We start from the raw sequence: 27,516 nt of genomic DNA, 5'->3' as shown, positions 1-27,516 counted from the left end.
CTATAAATGATTAATCGTGTGCGGCTAGGGAAGCTACATTTTCAGAGCCAACACTTGTAGCATGTCACGATTATATATTCAAAACACTGTGATAGTTGCATATCCCAAATGTCTAGGCTTCTATTATTAATGTGTTGGTTTATATGCACAAAGGGATCGTTGTCTACAGCACAGGGAGATGCTGTACAAAGACATATCCCTTTAAGACTAGGAAGAGGTGAAAGAGAGAACAGAGTTCAGCAGCATCACGCTCTCACCCGGTTTCTGCTTTTCTGCCCACTGGGATATTATGTAAATGAGTGGATGTGCAAATGTGAGGTATTAAATATACAGTATGCATAATTGACGAGGGCAGAGGAGGAGAGAAAGGATAATTGAGGTGCGGTTTGTGAATAGCTGAGAACTTCTCTGTTCGGCGTCTGATGAACAATACGATTTTTAAGGCTGATTTTCATACAGAGAGAGACGCACGCGCAGTAGAGGGACACTGAGCCAAAGCAGGCTATTAATTCATTACGGCTGACTCATTACTGACCTGTCCGCTCCGCTGTGTAAGACACGGGCTGGTGGTAAAGGTTAAGCCACTCAAAATGTGAGGTGTCCTGTAAGAACGTGTTTGAGGAGGACTGGTGAGATGAGCTACGTAGATAAAGTTCCAGGTTAATAGTGGATCGAGTGTGGTGTGTTATGACTGGCGCAGGTCATGCATACTATGACAAGCCCAAAACTACACCAGAGATTAACGGTCATCAGGCCGCGCAGGTCCCTCTTTTCGCCAGGTTTTGCGACGTTGCAGGGTTTTTCTCCAAACCAATGCATCTCTGCGGTACGAGCTGCTGTGCACTTCCAGCTCTGATGAACAAGGTCACACAGAGAGCCACTTACAGTGAAAGCAACTTAGGGCCAATTTCTAAGGGATCTGAAAGGGTTTATGGATTTGTCCCATTCACTTCCATTGTAAACGCCCCATACTAATCCAGATTTTTGCTATTTTTAAAGAAAATAAGGAAAATGTATTTATTAAGCTAATAAACTTTATCCTATTGATTAAGCCTAACTTGTACGGAACACAGAATGTTCCTTTGAGGCAAATTTGTGCAACCTCCAAATATGTGTGAAAAAAAAGGATGCAATAAAAAAGATAAAATTTCACAAAATGCCTAAATAAAATAAAAATAAAAATATTAAAGTCACTACAAAACAATAACAGATTCTTCTTCCATATTGTTGCTGTATAGCGGAGTGAAATCATCTTGAGAAATAAAATACAAGTATGGCGTGTATATATTGAATAAATAATAATAATAATAATAATAATAATAATAATAATAATAATGAGGTATATATTTGAAACAGAAGATTCATGTACAGATCTGTGCATTATTTACTGTATAAATACAAATATGTATGTTATACATTTACTAAGAATTATGAAATGTCGAGAGATTAAAAAGTTATATATTATGCATTATGAAGATGCCTCAAGTTGCTTTCGATTAAAATAAAACTGTCAGCTAAACGAGTTTGTAATATTATTAAATGTCGGCATGAACTAACAATGCAATGGCGAGAGTTTTCTCTTTAAATCTAGTTTGGCACTGGATCCGTTCAGCTCTATGTTTACACTGTCAGATGAGACAAACTGAGAGAAAGAGAATAAGAGGTCAGTGAAAATAATGAAGAGGAACAACTCCAAACAGCAAACGCTTTATCTCCTTTCTGCTCTCTCTCTTTTCCCATTTTCTCTATCGGTCCCGATCTTAATGAGTACCACGGTCGTCCATCGTACAGCGGCACACGGGCCGTACGTTACCATTTCACGAGGACGGGACACAGAAAACACAACTCAGCAACAATGACTAGACGAGTCCACAAACACACACTTACTCTCAGCTCTATGCGGCTCTTTCTCAAGGGCACGGTTAGAAGAAACTCACTGCGTTTCTATCCTTCTTCTGACCTGATGCTGTGCAAAAAAAAAGCATGAAAACACCCTCAGGAAAATAAAATCACAAATGATTTCTCTTTACCATCTCACTTTATTCTCCAAGACTTTCTCAAATGTTGCATAAGAAAACACCTTCATAATCTCATGCATGTTTAAGAAACCGAGACATTTAACCTAGAAAAAATGGTTTCTTCCTCTCTTTTTCAAACATCTGACTCTTGCATTGTGATGCGTGTTATATACTGTATGTATGCCGTCTAGACAGTAACGGTCTGCAGTGCTTCTCAAACACACGGAGTTGTATTTTCCATGTGTTTGTAGTTGGCTCGCAACACCACACATCTGACCTTATCAAACACAGAAGCAGAAGCCAAATATTCATCATCGGTGTCTCACAGCAGCAGCCACAACATACGTTATAGTCAGAGCAACAGTTAAAGCGCCAACACGTTTATAGTCAAGTCAGATTTATTTATATTGCACTTTCACTATACACATCATTTTAAAGTCATACTGTTGTGTCTATAATGCCTTAGTGATCTAAACGTTGTTTTGTTCCATTAAGAGATTCAAATATTCGTCCGTTTTGTTCTATTACGAGATTTAAACGTTGTTTCGTTCCATTAAGAGATTCAAATATTCGTCCGTTTTGTTCTATTACGAGATTGGAACGTTGTTTTGTTCCATTAAGAGATTAAAATATTTGTCCATTTTGTTCTATTAAGAGATGTAAACGTTGTTTTGTTCGATTAAGAGATTCAAATATTCATCTGTTTTGTTCTATTAAGATACTTAAACCTTGTTTTGTTCCATTAAGAGATTTACACATTTGTCAGTTTTGCTCTATTAAGATAACATGGGCTGCTTTTGTGTGTTTGCGAAGAGTAGATTTCTGGCCTAACAAACCACTCGAACACTGGTTACAGTAATAGGAGTGCTAATTAACACCGAGGATGTGCTTATAGAGGTAGCTAATGAGTTGGTAAAGTTATAGGTGGTGGGTATAATATATATTAATGGAGTAGAACAAGACAAACAGGGCTATTTTATCAGATTGTGTTTCCCATTTCAGACTGGACTCTTTATCACAGGTCGTGGGCAGTCGGAGAAACGATTAGAGCCTGTGGACACAAACACACACGCGCTCGGGTCTGTGGACCTCATTGCCATGCATTATGTGCAGCCAGACTGCAGCAGAAGCGAATCCCACTACTAACCAGCATGCTGTCAGGCTATAATAGCTCAAACTAGAGCATTACCCCTCGAGACAAACAGACACACAACCGCTGATGTGATGTGCTTCTACATAGATTGCAGAGTGAGGTTATTACAATAGACCAGATCTACATGATCAAATGAATAACTCACCTTCTTCACACTGAAACGCATCTTATCTAGGCTGTTATCTAGAAAAAAAAGACAGGTAAATGGCGTCTAACCTCATCAAATGAAAATAAAAGAAAAAAATAAAAATACAAAAAATAAAAAACCCTTTTAAGTGCACCTCAGGGGAAAAATTTAATAGAGTGCAACATTTGGGTCCGGAAGTAAATCATTTTCTCCATAAGGAAATTGATTTATAAGTATAAACGTTTATAGATGGACCTACTGTGAGTTCAAAGATTGTTAATCGATGAAATATGTTTTTTTTTTTTTTTTGCATTATTTTCATTATTTACTTATTTTATACTTTTTTTGCTGTGAAAAACTACAATACCCATAATGCAATAGAGAATATTCAGCAAACAATACCAAGAGCAGTTAAAATTAAAGTATAATATTTCACAATATTACAGTTTTTACTATATTAGCAGAAGACAAACTTTATAAAAAAAAAAACATTTGACTTATTTTATATGTCTATATATTTCGTTTTAGTATATCAATTTCCATTAAGCACTGCAAATGACTGCTAGAATTCAGTAGATATAATTAAACATTTTAACCGAATAGTTTTATATTTCTACAAAGTTTTAAAAAAAATTTCAAATTGACACAATGCATCATGTGATTTAGTTTTTCTTCCCCCATTAAAGCCGTTAAGTTCACAATCTAGTACCTTTGTCATTTCGTCCAATTTTAAAACACTTTTTTTAGCTTCAAATCAGTTTGTAAAGTCGTGATTAGCCTTGACTTGGTGCACACTGTATAACTCTTTAGGGAAGACTAAATGGAAAATATAACGCCGCTGAAAAATGTGAACGAGCACTAATGCACTAAATAGCAAACAAACATGCACAACTTTAAATAAGGACTGACTGAAAGCCAAAAGCATTTTGTCTAATGAAACAAGCATATGTGCATGTGTGCTAATATTGCATCAGATAACCAGTCCGCCAGATGTTTCCGTGTGTCTGTAATGGGTTGTTTCAGGGGCAGTGCCAGCATCCACAGAGCACCATCTCTATCTGCCAACACTCACAGCTGAGGCCTAGCACTGAGTTAACCTGTCCAAGACATTGTAACACACAATCTACACATATATATACAGTACGAGCATCTGCATACTCACTCAGCACGACTGATGCTCTCGGGTCAAACTTGATGACTTCAGGTGTCCGAATGAGACGTTTGAGAGCCGTTCACTCCAGTAAACTTCTTCCAGGATGATTCAGAGACGTTAAGTGTGTTTGTCAGTGTGCTGTCATACACTAAAAGTCCAGAGTGACAGCAGCAGATGGAAGACGTAACAAACACTACTGCTGCCTGTCAAACACAATCAGGCGTCTGTATCAGGGAACAAACACTCACTTCTGACTATAAACACTTGCATACTCACTTAATATCACCAAATGTTTCTAATAAACTCGTGCATAGTCTGTTTGTGTAGGTTTTGAGTTCAAAGAGGCTGTCCTCAGCCCCTAACACACACACCTGTTTTAAATATTGATAATAATAATCAGAAATGTTTCTTGAGCAGCAAATCAGCATGATTTCTGAAGATCATGTGACACTGAAGACTGGAGGAATGATGTTGAAAATCAGTTTTGCATCATAGGAATAAATTAAAGTTTAACAGATATTCAAATTGAAAACAGCTATTTTAATTTGTAATAATATTTTATAATATTACTGTTTTTATTGCATTTCTAAATCAAATGAGTGCAGCTTTGGTGGACATAATGACCGTCTTTCAAAAATATATTTTTTTTATTTTTTTTTTGAGTGTTATTATTTGTATATTATACATTTATAAGAAATGCAATTTAATTTAAAAAATAAAGAATAAAATAAACCATCAAAACATCTCTCTCCCGGTCCACACTGCTACAGCTGCACAGGAAATAGAATCTCTGCACCAGAAGAACTACATCATTAAAATCGCATTGAGGAGCCATTCATCCATTTAGACTGAAATCTCATGCCACTATCTAATCAGAGACCGATGTGGTCACTACAGCAGAGACAAGACGAGGCTAAAGGTTCAATTACACTGTTACCACACTGACCACAACAACATCATCCAGACCGAAGCCACAGAGGATTAAGGAAAGATGATATTATACTGTATCAACTATATTTTAATAGATGCAGATAAACAGGTTTGCTGTAAATGGACAACTGGACTAATGCTTGTGAAAATAATCCCACAAACATAAATTGTAACTATTTTGACTTGGACATTAAGAAAGTGCTTAGCTCTATCCTAGTTTATACAGAAGACAGTCAACATTAAAGCTCAAATAATTATGCGTCTTATAAGCTAAAAGTTTCAGCCATTATGTCCAAGAATTAAAAGAGTTAAGAGAGTATTATTCCAGACAATCACTGGAGCTGATCTATTATACAGGTCGAGATGGCCATTGTGCTTAGTCGGTTTATGTAAATATATGCATCTGTGGTGAGACGCTGAGATTTATCACAGGACACAACCCTCTCTGAATAGCAGAGGAAAAGTAAGCAAAGCACAGAAAAAGGGTAAAAGTTGGAGATCAGTCCTCGGTGCATCCCAAAGGGCAAAGACAATTTTCAGCTCTACTGAACCAGTTCCACAACTCGAGTCCGAAAGGCTGACAAAACTTATTCATAACAGCAAACTCCTCCATTCTGTCATTCAAGTCACGAGGCTCCATCCGACTCAAATTTGGACCAGAGATCAGAGCAGTCCATTAGTAAGCAGCGCTGGGATATGAATGCAGTATCGAGCGGAATAATTCAGACTGGAAATGAGGGCAGTTTGTCATTATAAAACAAACAGCCGGCCTCAGAAGAACCGAATATAGGGACCCTTAATGACTCAAATGCATTCCATTACACCTGATTAGTCAAGCAGGTCCAAGCTTTTATGACTCCAAAAGCAGAATATCACACGTATGCTAAACCAAACGAGCCCTGAAAACACAGAATGGATAGAGGAGAGCTCAAAAGTGGATAAAAGACAGAAGAAAGGACGCTTACTAAAACATAGAAGATCCCTTGCAAAATATGCTGGTTTCTACACTTCAAAAAATTTATAATTTTACACTATATATGCATCTAAGTCTATGTTCATGGTAAACTCAATGATAAAAATATTTAAATAACAAAAGCTTCAATTTGTTGTATGCAATAATTTAGGGCCTTCACAATTGTTCGATTACATTTGTACATTTGTTATTTACATTCTCAAACTCCCTCTTTGCTACAATTTTCACTCAGAAATTGCTAGTAATATTCACAAATAATTGTGAATGGTATGGAATAAAAATGACATTTTAAAGCAGATCGAACTAAATAATATAGCATCCTACTATAATATTTTATTTAAAAAAAAAAAACTTTTTTTTTTACAGTGTAGATGCAAAAGATACCGGACATGAATTGTGTTCAATTCATGTCAAGCATCGTAAGAATGCACAGCAACAAACTATACTTAATTTAAAAATTAGAAATGCATTAGTGTGTGCTGTGCATTTTTATAAACAAAGTACAATAAAAAGTGAAAGTCAACACTTGAGAGAAAAACAGATGCGTGTGTAGGTCTTAAAGCGACAGTACGAAACAAAAATGTAAATTCTGTCATTATTTACTCACTCACATGTTGTCCCAAACCTTTTCAGAAGAAATTTTGAATACGCGCAACCAAACAGTTGCTGATCCCCCCTGACTTCGACAGCAGGAAAACAAATACTATACAAGTCACTGGGGACCAGCAAATTGTTTGGTTGCCCACATTCTTCAAAACAACTTTTAAGTTCAAAAGAAGAAAGAAACTCATTCAGGTTTAAAACAACTTGAGTGTGGTCACACGATAACAGAATTTTAATTTGTGGGTCAACTATCCCTTTAATGTTACTAAAACAAAACGCTAAGCTCTTGACTGATAATACAATTGCTTTAATAAGAATCAATGTAGGATAATTTATACCGTTTTTCATTTTATTATCGGTTTCTTAAATGCTACTGCTAAATACACCTACCTGTAATGATGAGACCGAGACGTATGCAGAACTTTAATTATGAGAATGGTCAGACAGGCAATGATCAGTAACGGTGTCAGGTATGTTAGGGATAACCAGAATCAATAACAGAAACAAGTCGGTGTCGGGACAGGCAGCAGAGAATCAAAGTCGGTATAAACAATCCAAAAGTCAGGTACAGAATGAACGAACAAACACAAGGAAAACCGCTTGGAATTGTCTGACTGGCTAAACAAGACTTCACAACGTGGCTGTGTGTGAGTGCTGCTTATATGCATGTGTAAATGAGGTGCAGGTGTGGCAAGGAGATTAGCTGATGAATGAGGTGCAGGTGTGGCAAGGAGATTAGCCGATGAATGAGGTGCAGGTGTGGCAAGGTGATAGTGATGCAGAGGCTCATGGGAGATGTAGTTTGGGTGTGGTGCAACAGATGAGAGGTGCTAGTGTCCAAGTGATATTGTGACCTCTGGTGGTTGATGGGTGGAATGGAGTGCTCTCTACTGAAGTTCGTGGGCACTCTAGCTAATGATCATGACACTACTGTACCTGAAAAATAAAGCACGGTTTGTTTAATTTTCCTGTAAAAAGATCATGATGTGATACTTTTGCCGTATCACTCAACCCTAACTAGAAGGCAGCTGACTATATAGACAGCTAGGCTTTGGAACGGAGCCATTGTGTACACATAACTGTGCTTGTTTGAGTGCAGATCGCCTGTAGTTGGCAGTGATGTGATGTGTTGTGGTCAATGACTCCGTCTGCATTGTTGCCATTCGCCTCTTCTAAAAACACAGATTGCTGGACATGAGCGTTTTAATAGGGATTAGATTAGTTTGGCTTAGTTCCATGATTAGGGCTTTCTGGCACTGGAGATAAGTCAATTCTTTCTGGTTATTCAGGGGAAAAGCAGCAAATAACGCAGCGTTTTAAAGGAGAAAAATAGAGCGAACTGTCGCTCCATAAGACTGATAACTTCTTCCCTCTAATCACCATTACTGGACTCGTATCTATTCACATTCACAGAGAGAGAGAGAGAGAGAGAGAGAGAGACAGGCGTTAGGTTAATTTTGCCCCCCGGTGCTCATATGGGAACCGTTCCTTTGCTCTAATCCTGATTTTTAATACAAAGACGGAAGGCACGACTGAGCCACACGCGGGAGATTAAGCTGACAGTCCCAATTTGTCGTTTTTCCTTACATCTTCAGTCTAAAGGATCAAACATCTGTAAGGTTACAGAACCAGCTCTGAATTCAGACAAACTGTTGTGTGCAGTCATCCATGATTCAGCAGGTACTATTTTCTTAGGACCGTTAAGTTTTATTTTATTTTCATGACAACTGAAGGCTCCTCAAGGTTTCTGCAGGTTTTATAAAAAGTATATTTAAGGCTTACCTAAATGCATTATCTTGTTTTATCAATGTGCATGTCTAAAGATTATTAAAGGGTGTCATGAACTGCCTTTTGTTTTTTATTTTGTATTTGAATACTGATTTCATGACCTGTTTAAAACAAGTTACACTGACTTTATTTGAGTTGCAAGATGGCATAGGAAGTCTGGTTTTCCAAAAAAACTGATCAAAATTAAGTGAGTTTATGATTAAAACTAGTTTTCACATGCCTTTGATAGATATCAATTCTTCTTTTAAGCATAGTCACTTCATTTTGTTCAGTTTCTCAGAAAACATGACTTAATTTCTTTATTTTGCATCTTAAGTAAATAAATATTAATTTAACGGTGTTTCGATATTTGCATCGGAAAAAAGACAAAAATACTGAAGAGGAAGAATTTTTAAAGTGCATGCAACATTTAATGCCACGGCCATACATTTTTAAGACTTGTTAATTTGTGGAAGTTCAATTTAAGACTCTTAAGACCCACATAAACTCTGTTTACAACTAAATCTATTTTTGTTTTTCATTGAATTTTTTTTCTATTATATATGATGTTTTTATACATTAAGTTATAAAGAAAATACATGCATTACATTTAAATTGAATGCATGCATTACATTTATGATTTAAATAAAAAACAGTTTTACATTATAGAGGAGTTTTTAACTATTGTAAAATACTGTATTAATGAAAAAAAAAATCTTAATGGTCCAACATTTTCTTCTTGGTGCAAAATATATTTCCTAATTCTTTCAAGTTTTGGCTGAAAGTGAACCTGGACGTGTTTACAAGAGATTCATTCGGTTTTGGTGCTGAAAATAACCCAAGAATCAAATATGCTGAACTGAAAAACATGTAATGACAAATCTAATCTCTAAAGAAGCATTAAGTCAACACAAGAACAGACACAAATTCTTCTTGACATGAAGCAGGAGTGAAGTATGGAGACAGCAGTGTAATTGAATGCTGGAGATGGATCAGACGTGCTGTTGACTTTATTAAAGAAGAAGTTGAGATCACGAATGCTTTCAAGCAGTGCTTAAAATTTCTCTTACACGTATTTCATCAGTTTCATTAGTCACATTAGCTGAAATCATACCCTTCACATTTTAATTGGGGTGATGTTAGAATTGGCACTCTTACAAGAGTGTGTTTACGAGTGTGTGTGATGATGGAAAATCTCCAAAAACACTCGTTCAGTGTTCATTTACATTGTCAACGATACTGAATACAATTAAACTACTTAAAGTTCTCCGCTGCTTCCCTGGAGACTGACCTGGGGTGCGTTTCCCAAAACCATAGTTGCTAACCTGTTAGCAACTCAGTTGATTGGCAATGGGAAATTGCGTTGTAACCAACAAAGTTGTTAACTTAGTTAGCAACTATGGTTTTGGGAAACGCACCCCAGGTTAACTCATATTTCCTTGAAATAGGATTAAAATATACACTTTGCTTCAAACTGTGACGTCACGGTAAAGTTTTGATGGACTCTGTGTGCAATACAATCATGGATAAACTATGTTCATGGGGGATTGCACCATGCTACTGCCAATACTAAAATAAATTCATGTAAACTACTAAATTGCATTGTTTGTCTTTTTTGGTTGGGAGTATCTTCTCATGTGAAAGTTTCAAGACTGATTCTTAATTCATAACTTGCAACATACTAAATCTCGTCTCTCTTCTATGTAGGTGTCAGAGGTCATACATCCTGGACATAGTGAACAGTGTGGACGCCATGGACACAATAAACTTCACCTCCTGGAACACCTCTGAGGGCAACGAGACCCTGGAGACGGTGGATGAGAGCCCGTATAAGACCGTGGAGGTGGTGTTCATTGTACTGGTGGCCGGCTCACTAAGCTTGGTGACCGTTATCGGGAACATCTTGGTCATGCTCTCCATCAAGGTTAACAGGAGCCTGCAGACGGTCAACAACTACTTCCTGTTCAGCCTGGCGTGCGCTGACCTCATCATTGGCCTTTGCTCTATGAACCTGTACACAGTCTACATTGTGATTGGATACTGGCCGCTAGGCCCGGTCGTGTGCGACTTGTGGTTGGCGCTGGATTACGTGGTCAGCAATGCGTCAGTCATGAACCTGCTAATCATCAGCTTTGATCGATACTTTTGCGTCACCAAGCCGCTCAGCTACCCAGTGAAGAGGACGACCAAAATGGCCGGGATGATGATCGCGGCGGCTTGGGTTTTGTCCTTCATCCTCTGGGCTCCAGCTATCCTGTTCTGGCAGTTTATCGTTGGCGGGCGCACAGTGCCAGAGAAGGAGTGCTACATTCAGTTCTTCTCCAACGCCGCGGTCACTTTCGGCACGGCTATTGCTGCTTTCTACCTGCCCGTCATTATCATGATGGTGCTGTACTGGCAGATATCCCGCGCCAGCAAGAGCCGCGTCAAGAAGGACAACCGCAAGCCATCGGCAGGCAACCTCGATGTAGCCCCCTCCAATCAGATCCGTGAAAACACAGCCAACAATCCCACCAACAACAACCTAACAGCTGAAGAAACAGACCGAGGACAGACCCAGCTAACAGATGACGCCGCCAACCAACACGATGCCAAAATCCAGAACGGCAAAGCGCCATCCACGGCAAGTGGAGAAGCGGAAGACGGAGGACGGGGAAACTGCGCTCTCACGGAGGAGAAAGAAACCTCTAATGACTCCACCTCTGGCAGCGGCGCAGCAGCCAATCAAAAGGATGAAGCAGCGCCATCTAACCCCGTTGATAACCAGGCTCCCGCGCGACACCGCGCCAAAGCTGGAGGCTCCAAACTGACATGCATCAAGATCATCACCAAATCGCCAAAGGGTGACTGTTACGCACCTTCGAACACAACAGTGGAGATCGTCCCGTCCACCGAGAGGCAGAACCAAGTGGCGAGGAAGATCGTGAAGATGACCAAGCAGCCGCCCAAGAAGAAAAAAGCACCACCCTCTCGGGAAAAGAAGGTGACGCGCACCATCATGGCCATCCTGGTGGCATTCGTGGCTACTTGGACGCCTTACAACGTGATGGTCCTCATCAACACCTTCTGCTCCAGCTGCATTCCCAACACGGTGTGGACCATCGGATACTGGCTCTGCTACATCAACAGCACCATCAACCCCGCTTGCTACGCCCTCTGCAACATCACCTTCAAAAAGACCTTCAAACACCTGCTGCTCTGCCAGTACAAGAACATACGCTCGGCCCGATGAGCAGTAACGTGTGTGCATGCGTTATATTTCACATGTGTGTTCAGATCACAAAGATACATGTGTGGATGTGTTTGTATGTGTGGAAAGATGCAGTAAAACAGCAATTATAAATGGAGATTAGACCCATAAGATTCCTCCATCCTTTATAGTTTGGCCAATTTGACTCGGTGAGCTATAACACTTTTCACTATGTTGTAAAAAGGTGCATCTGGGCATTTATGTGATTGCATTTGTTGTTTTTATATATATATATATATATATATATATATATAGCACTTTACATACGCATAGAGGTGATGCATGTCACAAAAGAAGGAAAAGAAATGCTTAAATATTTGATTTATGAACTAAAAAGTTAAAAAACTAACCAATACAAGCGAATAGATGGTGTCTGAACTATTCAATACTACACAAATATGGGGACAACAGGGCTGACTGAAGATCCAAACCAAACGTGTTAGAGCTTCAGTATAAAATCACACCTGTATATATGTGTATATAATCATGTACTGTATCCGTGTTGTGTGTGTGTGTGTGTGTGTGTGTGTGGTTGCATGACTGTGCACATGTGAGTTTGTAGCTAAAGTCAACATGAAGCCTGTTTACTTCTGTAACCCGAGTGAAATTCATATCTTGATTTTATTTCGATCGCAAAGAGTGTTTTAATAATGTGCACCAATGAACCGTGCAAAATAAGACCAGAAACATGCATTAAAGAAGCAAACGGCTCGTGTTGACTTTAAAGCTTCAATAAATGCAAGCATCTACGATGACAGTACGACAGATTGCTGGCTGCAGGTTGTTGTGTGTGTGTGTGTGTGTGTGTGTGTGCTCTCCCTGAGCAATAAGAGGGTTGAAGAGGCTCTCCGGTGTGCCCGTATGTTAAAGTGGATGAGCTTTGAGTGCTCGGGGTCTCCAGGGATGCAAATCTAAACCTTTTAAAGTGAAGAGACGCGCAGGATGAAGAGGCTCTCACAGACACGCAGACATTAGCATCCACCTCACCTCTGCTTTGCATTTACACAAAACAGTTCACTCACGCTTGGGCAAAGAAAAAAGGAAAACACCAGCTACGTGAGCACTAATTTAGCAGATACTCCAAAACTGGCTTGTGCAGCTGATAAAAAAAAGATTAAAAGGCAGAAATGCTTTCTTATCGCCTCATTGTAAATGACATGCCTGACACGTCCATGTGTGTGTGTGTGTGTGTGTGTGTGTGTGTGTTTGATCACCTCGTCAGGAGGTTTGATATGACTCACAGGTTCTTGCCTTGTGAACTTAAAGGGCTAAAGTACATAAGCTTCATCGCCTCATTACCAAACGCCAAATCAACATTAGTTGTTTTTTGATTCATTAAAACAGATTAACAGCATCCCTGCTCAGAGCAGAGGATCGTGGGAAATGTCAGTCAATCAATGACAGCAGCAGCTCATAAATTTGACAGTGATGCATGCTGGGGGAATAAAGCTCGTGTGTGCAGTGCATCAGACAGAAACTGTAGCGATTAAATGTACCGTGGTAATGAAGTTTCAATCAAAATACCACAGTCACTGTTGTAATGTAACACGAATCTCATTCAAACTCTCCAGAGGATCTCATTTGCCATTTTTCCTTCGGATATCATCGTTGTATCTCTGGGATATTAGAAAACTCTGGTTACAGAAGGTCGCAGAGAATTATACTGCAATGCATATGAACATTAATCATCTGAGTCACACATACACATCTGTTTTGTTCATATCTCATAACATATTTCATCTGTTTCCAAATAATGCATGGATTTATTTTTTAGCACAATCCCTCCTTCGTGACATTACTTTGATGTAATTGACTTAATTACAAAATACAGTATGCAGCAAGTATATTGAAGTACAGAGTGGTGTGTGTGTGTGTGTGTGTGCTAGAGGTCAGAGGTCGTGAGAGATGCGCGCTGGAGCTGTGTGTTATTAGTTGCGAGCAGGACAGATAGCACAGGTGTCAGTGAGAGTTCGGTGTGTCCCGTCCTGTAACCCCAGCCGTAAATGGACCGGTGCTGGTGTGACACACACTCAGTGTCCTCCAGCGAGGGATAAGCCCTGAGAGTGTGTGACGCCAGATAAGAAGAAGCACAGTCAGTCACATCCTGGAAAAAAAGCCACGCCATCCCCGGGGTCAGTGATGCCACTTGTTACATCAACAAATATATACTTATATTCTTACCTTTGGATGGCTAAAATCCATTTAATCCATTTAACTGACTAATTCCAGGACTCTTTTCGCTAGGGAAGCAGGTTCTGCCTGGTTTACTGAAGGCCCTTCCTCTGATTGTGGAGAGAGCCAATCACAGTTTAGAGTTCTGGAGTGACACCTGGACTGGCCAATCAGATTGTCAGGCCAGCTACAGCCATCCAATACACACAGCAAACATTGTTTTAATCATACATCTGTGTTCAGAGGTTCATCTTTTATCATCATCATCATCATCATCATCATCATCGTTAATGACAGCACAATTAATATTAAAGGGCTTAAATGTGTTTTCTAATCTGTTTAAGTTTATAAAATGTATTGAAATCTCTATACTAGTGTGTAATGTGGCTGTTGTTTATTAATATTTTGTTAAAAGAAATTGTGTGCATGTTATTGTTTGTTGTTAGTTTTGTGAAAGACAAATCACTAATGTGTGTGTGTGTGTGTGTGTGTGTGTGTGTGTGTGTGAGTGACCTTGAGGTGTGTGTGATGGTGTGTGTTTTCTAAGGTAGACCCCTGGAGCACCTCGAGCCACTTGCGTGTGTTTTCTAACATTGTATGTAACATTATTGTGTGTGTGTGTGTGTGTGTGTGTGTGTGTGTGTGTGTGTGTGTGTGTGTGTGTGTGTGTACGTGAGAGAGAACCCAAATCTATCGCGTGTTGATGGCGGTCAAAGGTGAGCGGCTGCCAAAGACACACAATTATCGAGACAAACAAAAAACATATAAAGAAATACTGAGACGCAAACTTTATCAGCACGCTAATGCTTTTCTATAACATTTTTTAAATCAATATGTAAAGATTCTGTATAAAAGATGTAGAGTTGTTCAGTCCGGTGGATTCAAGCGTGGAAGAATCAAGCCACACATGAACGTTAACCAACAGAGACTCCAGACTTTATGGAAGTCTGTACACTCGCAAACGTTCTTCTCGTGGTTTGATTATGGCAAGTTTGAAAAAAAGACATCTAAGAACTGTGAAGCCATCACACAAGTATGGTACAGTAACGGTTATAGAACGTTATTCAAATTATTATTATACTTTGTTCAGAAATGTTTCATTTGGAATGTTCATTTTCAAGTGTTACTATTTTAGAACATTCAAAAGTAACTGTTTGCAAACTGATACATTGGAACGTGTTTTGAACAGTCTAACGTTCAGAAATAACGTTCTCATAACCTAATGGGAATATTAGCGAAACATTGTTCACTGGAGAATCATAAGGATTTATTAAAAAAGTCTCTTCTGCTCACCAAGGCTGTGTTTATTTGATCAAAAATACAGTATAAACACTAATATTCTTAAATATGATATATTCTTGAATTTTCTGCATCATTACTCCAGTCTTCGTTGTTTTTAAAAATACTTTTAATCATCAAGGACACATTAAACTTCTCAGAAGTGACAGCAAATAGATTTATAATGTTATAGGTTTTCTATTTCAGATAAAAGCTGTTCTTTTGAACTTCCTGTTCATCAAAGAATCCTGAAAAATATATATATATTAATGTTTGATAATCAGAAATGTTTCTGATTTCTGAAGATCATGTGACACTGAAGACTGGAGGAATGATGCTGAAAATACAGCTTTGATCACAGGAATAAATTACACTTCAATGTATGTTCACATAAAAAACGGTTATTTCAAATATTAATAATATTTCACATTTTTAACTGTATTTTTCATCAAAAACGCAGCTTTGGTGCACAGAAGAGACTCCTTTCAAATATGTGCTTGTGTCAAGTATGTTTCTGGTCGAAGGCAGAGCACAGTGGACTTGAACAGAACACAAGTCTCTCGTGTAACGTGTGTGTGTGTGTGTGTGTGTGTGTGTGACGCTGGACCCTCCTGGATGCACCTGTATACCAAAAAAAGGCTGTGTTAAGATGACGTGTAAATACTGGGTTTGGTTTCTCTTCATTGCTGCCGTGCGTCACGTGCTTCTGTTCTGAGTCGTGGCTTCCATCCGTAGACGTGTGCTTTGTTATCAGCTTAGCGTTTGTATTATACTCTATAGTCTATATGTGTAGCACTGAAGACATGTACATACATGTGTTTATTAATGAATATGAATGTTATTGAACTTTATTAGGGCAATGGTGACGAACGCTGATGAAACATGAGGTGTATTTAAGATTTTCTGTATCGTGAGATATACTTTTGGAGACGAGTTCTAGCAAATAAAGCTGTTATGATGAATAACTCGGCTGTTGTGCTTATTTCAGCATTTGGGGAACAAATGACACGAGAAATATAATCAACATCTTTATTTTCTGGAAATTGTGTTACATTTATTTCAAGTATTAGTATGTTTTTATTCCGTTCTCCATCAGGGCTGAATTGAGAACTTCAACTGTCTGAATTTGAATTGTGGTTCTGAACAGGAAGCGGAATTCTAATTAGAACTTTTAAATGATACATTTCTTTATTTCTCACTTCCTGTTTGTAAAGGATGTTACAGTAACATCAGATGATATTAATACATCATTCTGAATTTTTCTTTTCTTTTAGTGGAGGGACTTTTCATTTCCTTCAGTGATCTGAAATTGCTGGTACAACATTAGAAGTTTCAGCAGAAGATTTTAGTCATTTGTCTGTTTCTTTGATCATTTCTGAATTATTCTGTGAGCTGTAAATGAAAGCTACAAATGATCTAAAAGGACTGTGGAGTAAATAAGGAGCAGCATCATCTCAGAGGAGCAGAAGAGCTTCTCCTCTAGTCTGTCGGCTTTCGCTCCTTCTTCTTTCCTTCACGTTTTGGTTTCTGTGAATCTGTGGGGAGAATAACAGACATCAGTCTCTCTCTCACTCTCTCTCTCTCTCTCTCTCTCTCACACACACACACACACACACACACGCATGCACACACAAATCTCTTGAAAACACATCCAACTCCCATTTCAACCCAAAATCAAGAGACAAAAAAAAGAGAAAGAAAATTTGCTTAAAGAAAATGAAGCCTGTTTCATGCACATTGAGACAGTTTTGCATTGTGACATTATTTGAATGGCATTTGAAGACATTTAACCCTGTAATCTCTGTTCCATTAATTATGGAAGATACATTTAAATATTTTCAAATATTTAAAACTTTTCAATTTTTTTTTAAATAATTCTCATTATGATTTTTATCGTATTACAGTATTTTATTTTATATTACAACATATTTAATTTTTTTTAAATTAAAATAGCTTTATTTTGTATTAAAACTATATGAAATGCTACTGTAATCTAAGAATACATTATTTTACCATTTAACAGTTTTTTTTAATGAAAGTTAGAATTAAGATTCAAAAATGTAAAATAAAATTAATTTATTATTTAAAATTAATTAATCAAAAATACATTTAAAATTACAATTTTTATTCAAATGGCTTTAAATGCTACGGTGATCTGTAAATATTTTATACCATTAAACAGAATAATTTTTTCCATTATTTATGTTTTCAATTTTTTGCATTATAATTTGAATAAAAAATTTTTATTTTAAAATGTAAAATACTTTAGATGCTTAGAATTTTCAATTGTTTTAAATATAAAATACTTTTATTTATATCAGTATAAAATACTACTGTCATCTATAAATGATTTACCATTCAATTTAATTATTTTATTTTCCATTACTGCAATTGTGTGTGTGTGTGTGTGTGTGTGTGTGTGTGTGTGTGTGTGTGTGTGTGTGTGTGTGTGTGTGCGTGTCTGTGTTTTCTTTTGAGGTGGAAAATGTAATTGAGACTTTCAGATTTAAAAATGATGCTCTTTGGAGATTAAGACAAATTTCTTTTGATTAGGCTGAATTGTTGCCAACATTTATTCATTTAGCAGATGCTTTTATCCAAAGCGGAATATAAAAGGCACGAGGGATTCATCAGCGGGAGACAGTAGCAGTAGAAGCACTTCATAATAATAAGAAGCACAGACGAGGACAACAACACTGTGAAACCCTCACATGTATTAAACTTTAACAGAGACTTTAGAATCTCCTGGAGCTCGAGAAAGAGAGAAAGAGCTAAAAGATCAATATTTCAGAGTAACTGAAAACACAGAACTGTATACTGTGTATAAAAATAATACAAGAATATCTGCAGTATACTGTACAATAATGGCAAACATTAGCACATTGCTGCATGCTTAATGTGAAGATACGTCCAAAAATAAAAGTGGGATTACAAACAAATAAGGCTCATTTACGGTCAAAACTGTTTTTTTTTTTTTTTTTCATGCACTGGCCAGTTTTTGGGCTAATTTACTTTTATAGCTTTTATAACTTTACTTTTATGTCTTATTTCAGACAAGATGGGGGAGTAAAATATCAAAAAGCACATTTAAGGTTTTTCAGATTTAATTCCAATACCTTTTAAAGGCTTTTTCTCAAAATAAGTTTTTTTACTTCACACATACACACACACACACACACAAAACTTTAATTGTACACTGGTTTTATTCCTCTTTATATTCTGAAGGGTATTACAGAGGGTTCAGTTTGTTGTTTGGAGTTTTATGCAACATTTTATTCCTAAAAACATGGTGAAAATGCATGTTTTCCTGTTTGCTGACAGCATTTTTATGATTTATGGAGTGAGAAAAAAAGAAATCCAAAGTCCCCTCTATAAAATTGACTTGCTATCTATGAAGAGTTTTAATGAGGGGTTTATATATCATAGAACATTTGCATGGTTAATATGGTATTTTATGTTGACAGTATATTCTGATTTAAAGAGTAATAAAAAGAGAAATCCAAAATCAAGTCAACAAAATGAAACAAGAAGTTTGAATCAATGTTCAGATCTCTGTAAATGTATGCAAATGAATGCATGGTTAATTAGATAATGCATTGCATATTTCAACACAACAATGCAGGAAGCTCGTAATACAAAGCAGTGATTAAACTAGGAAATTATAGTAATTATCATTTTCACCCTATTCACCTGTGGTGTCGTACTTTAACATGAAAATGTTTTTAGCACTCCAGTTAAATCAGTTGATTTATTTGAGTGCATGTCTTTAAGGCTGTATTCTTGTACCTTGTAGCTTTGTCTTGGGTTTGCCGCAGGGTTTGGTGATGCTGACGGTGTTCTGGCAGTCAGCGTCTATCAGCGCTCGCTTCAGCACACCGGTGCGCGTCTTCATTCCCATGGTCGAGTCACACTCTCCCCACGCTTCGAAATCATACTTACACTCACCTGCAAGAGACAAAAACCCACAGCTTGATTTTGAGGAGTTCAAATGCAACACAGTTATACAAAACTACATGCATAAACAGGTTGAAAGTCAACATGAATGTCTTAATAGATCTGGTGTTATTGTGAAGGATTCACCAATACATGTTATTCTGAAAAAAAATGTGTTTGTCTTCATAATCTTGGAGTAGTTTTCAGCTGCCGTCTCCAATCCCTTTTCAACCATCTGTCATACGGAGAAACTTTTCACCACTCAATATATCTCCCAAAGTTTATAGAATATCCAGTTTCACTTGGAAAAACATCGGATTATGGAAGTAAAACAGGTTGTGGGCTACACAAGCGACGAAAACACAACCCAGACTACATTAAATACAGGTTTACTTCCAGAGTTTGTTTTGCGAGGTGAATTATTGGCTGCCGAGAGCATGAGACCTTCAAAATGCAATTTTACACGATAAACAATTTAGGAACTGTGTTGGGTTGGAACTCGGTGGCTAATGTAAAATCAGGATCCTGAAGCAAAACCAACTGATCTATGCTTTCGTTCCTTTATCTCTCGTCTCATCTCATCTTTCATTCTTTCTGTTCATGAGTTGGAGCGATTTCTCTCGGTCTCTGCCGGAATGGATGGGGGTTAAACTGCTTCAATCAAGCACAAAATTGTCTCTAATGACATATTTAAAAGGCAGGGAGAATGCAATTACTTGCAGCAGCCCTCCGGCTGAATGACCGCTGAACAGAGACCCTCAAAAATTAGGCCGGGGTGAAATAGAGCCCTTATAACTCGAGAGGAACAATTCTGCACCAGACTTCAGCATTTCGACACTAAACTATTCTGACACGGCTGCTGAACTACACAGAAATACACAGAGGATTCATCACTCAACGTTTAGTGTGATCATGTTTTATTAAGTCTGTGATTTCTGATGTTCTTTCAGAGTCAGATAGTCTTGCACATTCCCAGAAAGAGACTTAGAGAAAACACAACACCGTTTCAGTGTTTGTTGATAGTTTATGTGCATACCTACAAATCCACAGGGAAGGTGGCATATGCTCTGTCTCTCTCACACACACACACACACACACACACACACACACACACACGCAGTGGTATATTCTGCCAGCTTGTTTCTGGCTCTCACTGCATTCGTGTCATTTCTGAGGACAGAATTCTGTGAGAATCTCCATCTTGTTACTCCACAGTGCAGACTTATTTACCTTGAGCTTTGTGCGTGTGTGTGTGTATGTGTGTGTGTATGCAACCTGTGTTTGTGTGGCTTCTCACCTCCGAACTGCTTTTTCCAGTTGCAGGGGATTTTACAGCGCTGGGTTTTGATGGTCTGTTTACAGTCGGTGCCTGTGCGTGTGCCCTCTCTGGTGCCCAGGCCGCAGTCACCCTCGTGAGCCACACACACGCTCCACTGCCACTCGCCACAGTCCGATTTACGCTCTTTCTTACCTGTCAAAGTGAGAGCACACACAGTTTCAGATTGCACCTCAAAATTGTATGTATGAGAGACAGAGAGAGTGTGTGGGTTGATCTAGAGCAGTGAGAAGTGACTGAACAGTGTGTATGTGGATATATAGAGCACTGTGGTGTAAGAAAAAGGCGATGAAGACGTTGAAGATCTTGATAAAGTTGTTTATAGCAACAAAGCAGTGTACATGTAGTATCTTGGGTTCAATGGAGTCAGAATGAACATCCTAAATTCAAACCTTTTATACATTTTCAGTTTACTACTTTGTCTGAGTTGGTTCTCAGTGTCCCACAGTATCACCAATTGGTCACCACTTGCTGAGGATGTGATCATCCCAAATGATCTTCAAACAAAATAACTGTTGACTTTCTTCTCTATAATAATTAACCCATTTTGGGAAATAAGCGTGATCAAACATATTGTGAAGTGAAAGCTGGGTCCAGGCAGACTATAAATTCTTACAGTGGGAAAATATTGTGCTAAGAAGTATTCAGAGCAGTGTGAGGAAATAGAGCGGCACTGGTAATTGACAGTGGAGCATAGGTTAATCTATAATTGCATAGGTAATATACGATAGTACAGAACAGTATGAGTTATATGGATCAGTACTGGGAAATATAGAGCAGTGTGGATTACGAAGAACAGTACGGAGTAATATAGAGCGGTGTGGATTAATAAGAACAGTACGGAGTAATATAGAGCGGTGTAGATTACGAAGAACAGTATGGAGTAATATAGAGCAGTGTGGATTACAAAGAACAGTACGGATTAATATAGAGAGGTGTGGATTAATAAGAACAGTACGGAGTAATATAGAGCGGTGTGGATTACAAAGAACAGTACGGAGTAATATAGAGCGGTGTGGATTAATAAGAACAGTACGGAGTAATATAGAGCGGTGTGGATTAATAAGAACAGTACGGAGTAATATAGAGCGGTGTAGATTACAAAGAACAGTAAGGAGTAATTTAGAGCGGTGTGGATTACAAAGAACAGTACGGAGTAATATAGAGCGGTGTGGATTACAAAGAACAGTAAGGAGTAATATAGAGCGGTGTGGATTACAAAGAACAGTACGGAGTTATATAGAGCGGTGTGGATTAATAAGAACAGTACAGAGTAATATAGAGCGGTGTGGATTACAAAGAACAGTACGGATTAATATAGAGAGGTGTGGATTAATAAGAACAGTACAGAGTTATATAGAGCGGTGTGGATTAATAAGAACAGTACAGAGTAATATAGAGCGGTGTGGATTACAAAGAACAGTACGGATTAATATAGAGAGGTGTGGATTAATAAGAACAGTACAGAGTAATATAGAGCGGTGTAGATTACGAAGAATAGTACGGAGTAATATAGAGCGGTGTGGATTACAAAGAACAGTACGGATTAATATAGAGTGGTGTGGATTACAAAGAACAGTACGGAGTAATATAGACCGGTGTGGATTACAAAGAACAGTACGGAGTAATATAGAGAGGTGTGGATTACGAAGAACAGTACGGAGTAATATAGAGCGGTGTGGACTACGAAGAGCAGTACGGAGTAATAAAGAGCAGTGTAGATTACAAAGAACAGTACGGAGTAATATAGAGCGGTGTGGATTACAAAGAACAGTACGGAGTAATATAGAGAGGTGTGGATTACGAAGAGCTGTAAGGAATAATATTGACCGGTGTGGATTACGAAGAGCAGATGTGGATTACAAAGAGCAGTACGGAGTAATATTAATTGTTGTGGATTACGAAGAGCCGGTGCGGATTACAAAGAACAGTACGGAGTAATATAGAGCGGTGTGGATTACGAAGAACAGGTGTGGATTATGAAGAGCAGATGTGGATTACAAAGAGCAGTACGGAGTAATATTAATTGTTGTGGATTACGAAGAGCCGGTGCGGATTACAAAGAACAGTACGGAGTAATATTAATCAGTGTGGATTACGAAGAGCAGGTGTGGATTACAAAGACCAGTACAGAGTAGTATAGAGTGGTGTGGATTATAAAGAGCAGTATGGAGTAATATAGAGCGTTGTGGATTATATTGAGCTGCCTGGGATAATATAGAGCAGCATGGTGACATAATTCATTAATTTGATAAAGATGAAATAGACTAATATAGCGTAATGTAAAGCTGTATAGGTGATACAGAGCAATAAGGATGATACAGAGAGCAGTATTAGAAATAATAGATTATGGGGTAATATAGCGTACTGTGGGATAATATAGAAGAGCAAGAGGAAATTTAGATCTGAATGAGGGTGATATAGAGTAATACAGGGAAATATCAAGTCATAAGTAGTGATATCAAGCAGTGTGGGATATTGCAGTTCATTGAGAGGTAATAGAGAGCAATGTGGGCTAATGGGGTAGTACTGAGCAGCATTGGGTAACATAGACAATTAAGGGGTTATGCAGAGTAGTGTAGGGTAAAATATAGCAATATGTGACAATACAGAGCAGTAAGGGTGATCTAGAAAACTATGAGATAACAAAGCAGTGTGTGGTCATGTTCTGATACCTTGTCTCTCTGTTTTTCCACCATCTGCCAGCGTCACTGTGACAGTCAGGAGGGCCAGTAAAGCCAGACACACCCACTGCTGCTGCATGCTGGGAAAAAAAATGAAGGCACATTAAGTGCGTGGCTCATAATACAACAAAACAAACCGCATGCAAAAATCATTCTGTGAATACCTTCTCTCTCTTCCTTTCAGTCATTCTCTCTCTGTCTCTCAAGAGGAAAAGTAAAGGTGGATTGAATAATTAGAAAGCAATTTTATCCAAAACGCCTGGCTGCATTTCAGTTACAGTAGCAGTGCAGCCCATCGGCGACATCACCTCCATTTCAATTACTCAGCCTCCCTCTTTTCTTTTCTCTTCCTATTTCTGGTTGGCTGGTTTCCTGCTGTGCCCATAAGCATTGGTTTGCTGGACTTTTTTCCCTAATTCTGGCTCATGTTAAAGATGCTCAGCCATTTTCTCTCATGGGGTGCATCTCACAAGATCTGTAAATTACATGTCCAGGTCTAACTGAAATAAAATGAAGACTATATTTAGAAAGATGTATACAGTTAAGCACATTTACTCCAATTTTTCATAATCTGACATCATTGCTGTGATGAACTGGAATGTATTTATACATCATGCTAATATCTGTTGTACTGCTTGTTATTAATGCAGATTTTAATTAAAACACTTGTATTATGGTAATGAGAATGCAATAAGTCACCACTGAGAATTACAGCAACAGGAAAAAACACCCAGATGCATTACAGTAACAAGCATTCTGGGACAAAATGTGCTGAAATGTCATGAAAATAAGGTCAAAATATAACCAAAATGTATTTCAGTCAGATGGCCTAAACCTGCCAATCAAAGACTAATGAGTCATGACATATAAAGCGTTTTGGATCGTTAAAATATAATCTGCCCTCCAAACCCTGATTAGCAACACTGCAAGTGACGGTGTGATATGGGATTAGCCTGAAGTGATGTGACAGGAGCACTGAGATTTGAGGACTAGAGTCAGTCACAATCAATGCTCAAACGTCAATAAAAATGATTTATCAAACAAGATGCAGAACTGTAATTGACATGTAAAATTAAATTTCAGCTCATGTGTTGACTGGAGTCTGATATCTTCCCAATCCTACAAGACAGATATCATGAATATCTTCACGTTTAACCTCCACAGACCCTGAAAGAAGTCCACTATTGTCACAAGACAAATGACTCATGCTTTCTTACAAAACCCCACCGAATGAAGACATGGGGGGGGGGGGCAGCCATGTGTGTGTGTGTGAGTGTGTGTGTGTGTGTGTGCGCACTGAGTTAAAGCGGTTATCCAGCTCAAACACTCCATTAGATCATTGATCAGTGTAAAAGCAGGAGTGAGAGAGTGACAACGTGATCCAGAGTGAAACACACACAAACACACACACACACACAGAAGAAAGCTGTACTCGTCATTCACAATTGACAGATTTCTGTAAGCCTGGTGCATTGACTCTTAAAGGGACAGTGCACCCAGACAGCAAATACTGTTCTCATCTACTCACCTTCATGTCACACAAACCTCTCTGATTTGCTTCTGTAAAACAGACGTGTTTTTTTGTTTTTTTGTTTTGTTTTCATAAAACGGAAGTGGATGGTCAGCCAAAAAGCGGCATTAAAATGTAGGCCTATTCCTCACATAAAGCTGTCATATCTCACAGATGCTCTTCTCTGTAGGAAGGCATGTTTTCAAAAGCGTTTTTGACTGACAGATTTTTATCCACGCTGAGTCTGGCTTTGAGAGGAAATCTTCATGCTTGATCCAGCTACTCTGACTCAGACCCAAACACGGATTTGTTGTTTTTAGCGATCGGGGGCGGAGCTTAATCAGAACCTGTTAGAATGCAGAAATGCAACGAGATGATCTAGAGAAGCCGGATGAAAGACAAACCTAGAGAGGATGAAATGTAATCCTTAGAGGAATGAGACTGAAAAAGCAGAGTCAGTATTCACTCTATTGCTTTAACGCACAAACCTACTTCTGCCATTATTCAGTTTATTCATGCCTCCTACTCGGAACATTGTCAGAAGGTTCTTGAAATGTTCTCTCAAAGTTATGAACAAATGTTGTCCCAGTTAAGCTAAAAGAGTATTCATGTTAGTTATCTGTCCTAGAAACTCTTATTTATACATCAACCATGCAACGTTTCACTTCAGACGATCTCCGGGTCCGGTGGTAGCACTTTTTTAGCTTAGCTTAGCATAGATAATTGAATCTGATTAGACCGTTAGCATCAGGCTCAAAAATGACCAAAGAGTTTCGATATTTGTTTTACTTAAAACTTGACTCTTCGTGTAGTAAAAGACCAAAGAAAAATTTTTTTTTTGAAAAGTTTTAGAAACTCTTTGGTCATTTTTGATCAGACTCAATTATGCTAAGCTAAGCTAAAAGTGCTACCGCCAGACCCGGAGATTGGCTGAATGGATTCATAAACGGTAAAACTCAACTGTTTAACTCTAGGGGAGTTGGAAAACAAGGCTATTTTATTTATTTATTTTTTAAGTGGAGTGTTCCATTAAATGTCATCTTTTTTAAAATGTTACTGTTTTAAAACATTCCGACAACATTCAAAAGTAACGTTCTCATCTTTGCAAAATCATAAAAATGGAATGTTAACATTCATGTAACCCCCTAAAAAGTTTTAGAACATTTAAAAAAACAGCATTCCGAAACAATGTAACTTGATAGAAGGAAAATATTTTTGTTTGCTGGATCTGAGCTCAAAGAAAAAACATCTGGAAATTATGACAAAGTACTTTTAATACATGCTCATCATTGCCTCAAAATGACTTGAAGGCAGCGTTTGCTATATGTGAATCGTTAACAGTTTCTCTACACAGAATTCCTTCTGCTGTTGACACACCAAACGATCAACAGGTTCGCTTTTAGAGAACAATAAACCTGAAAGCGCTATGTGTGAATCTCTGTTTCGCACTGAGCTGCTTTATTTAGACACATTTATAGTCTATGAATCAGAGACGTGCTGCGAGCTGTGAATCTATAAACACAATATAAATATTCAGACTGACAAACAGTGAGAAAGACAGGAAAGCTGCTTTGACATGAATCACAGACAATTGTGCATCTGATCACTCGGTTACACTGTAATCTAGATGTAATCTATGCTGTAATGGATTACATTATTAACTACGATTTTTGTAATGTAATTTGGAATCAGTAACAGACTACAACGGTTGGTAACACACATGATTTGAGGATCAACTGATGTCTGTCGGGCGACACACACATGCACACACTCAGCTTTAACACTTTAAATCCCTGAGCTGTATGCAGCGAGGAGTCAGTACTAATAAATCCAGACGCTAATGCTACGGGTCAGCGCTCTGCTCTCAGTAAACACAAGCCATAAGACACAAATCAAACAATCGGATTCATGAGAGAGAAACCCTGTGCAGACAACACTAAGCCTGCAGACTTACACACACTCAGACAGATGGATAAAGCCCAGGGTCTCTGATAAACCTGCCAGACACCTGTAATCCCAAATCACTTTCACACAGTTACACACACACACACACACACACACACAGCTCATAGCAGGAAAAACCCATCTCAAATGGAAAATAGTTGGGATGTGTGTGTTTCAAATCGACTTTTTGACATTCGTGTCTTTCCATGAATTTCACTCCACAGAAAAGTTCAGCCTGAGGGACAGATTATTGATACACACACATACAGACACACACACACACACACACACACACACACACACACACACACACAGACAGACAGAGAAAACATCGTTCAGGATATTTCATCCTCACTCGACCCTGAAACACACCAGGATTTCTGTGGTTTTTAAAGAAGTCTCTTCTGCTCACAAAGGCTGCATTTATTTGATCAAAAATACAGTAAAAACTGAAAATTCTGAAATAGCAAACAAAAGTTTTCTATGTGAATAACTGTAATGTATTTCTGTGATGCTCCGCTGTATTTTCAGCATCATTCCTCCAGTCTCCAGAGTCACATGATCTTCAGAAATCATGAAAATATAATGATTTACTGCTCGAGACACATTTCTGATTATTATCAATGTTGAACACAGATGTGCTGCATGATATTTCAACGGAAACTGTTTTGCATTTTATTTTTCA

General features: G+C 38.2%; 2 protein-coding genes across 3 annotated transcripts in view; one reads left to right on the top strand and one right to left on the bottom strand.

The window, feature by feature from the left end:
* LOC127979413 (muscarinic acetylcholine receptor M2-like) overlaps positions 1–16,389 on the top strand; it is a 44,514-nt gene extending 28,125 nt beyond the window's left edge. For both annotated transcript variants that reach the window (XM_052584860.1, XM_052584868.1), the window contains exon 2: positions 10,432–16,389. In XM_052584860.1, the coding sequence (XP_052440820.1) occupies positions 10,478–11,956 (1,479 nt within the window). In that variant the 5' untranslated portion in view covers positions 10,432–10,477 and the 3' untranslated portion in view covers positions 11,957–16,389. The remainder of the gene's footprint in view (positions 1–10,431) is intronic.
* Positions 16,390–16,439: 50 nt separating this feature from the next.
* The window catches only part of LOC127979424 (pleiotrophin-A-like), a 25,493-nt gene continuing 14,416 nt past the window's right edge, over positions 16,440–27,516 (bottom strand). The window contains exons 2-5 of the mRNA XM_052584882.1: positions 23,369–23,457; positions 20,655–20,828; positions 19,211–19,369; positions 16,440–16,959 (exon numbers count right to left, since the gene is read on the bottom strand). Coding sequence (XP_052440842.1) covers positions 16,904–16,959; positions 19,211–19,369; positions 20,655–20,828; positions 23,369–23,456 — 477 coding nt within the window. The 5' untranslated portion in view covers position 23,457 and the 3' untranslated portion in view covers positions 16,440–16,903. The remainder of the gene's footprint in view (positions 16,960–19,210; positions 19,370–20,654; positions 20,829–23,368; positions 23,458–27,516) is intronic.

Source organism: Carassius gibelio, chromosome A4 (assembly GCF_023724105.1).
Source record: "Carassius gibelio isolate Cgi1373 ecotype wild population from Czech Republic chromosome A4, carGib1.2-hapl.c, whole genome shotgun sequence".
Lineage (NCBI taxonomy): Eukaryota > Metazoa > Chordata > Actinopteri > Cypriniformes > Cyprinidae > Carassius > Carassius gibelio.
This window is presented reverse-complemented; position numbering and strand designations above follow the sequence as displayed.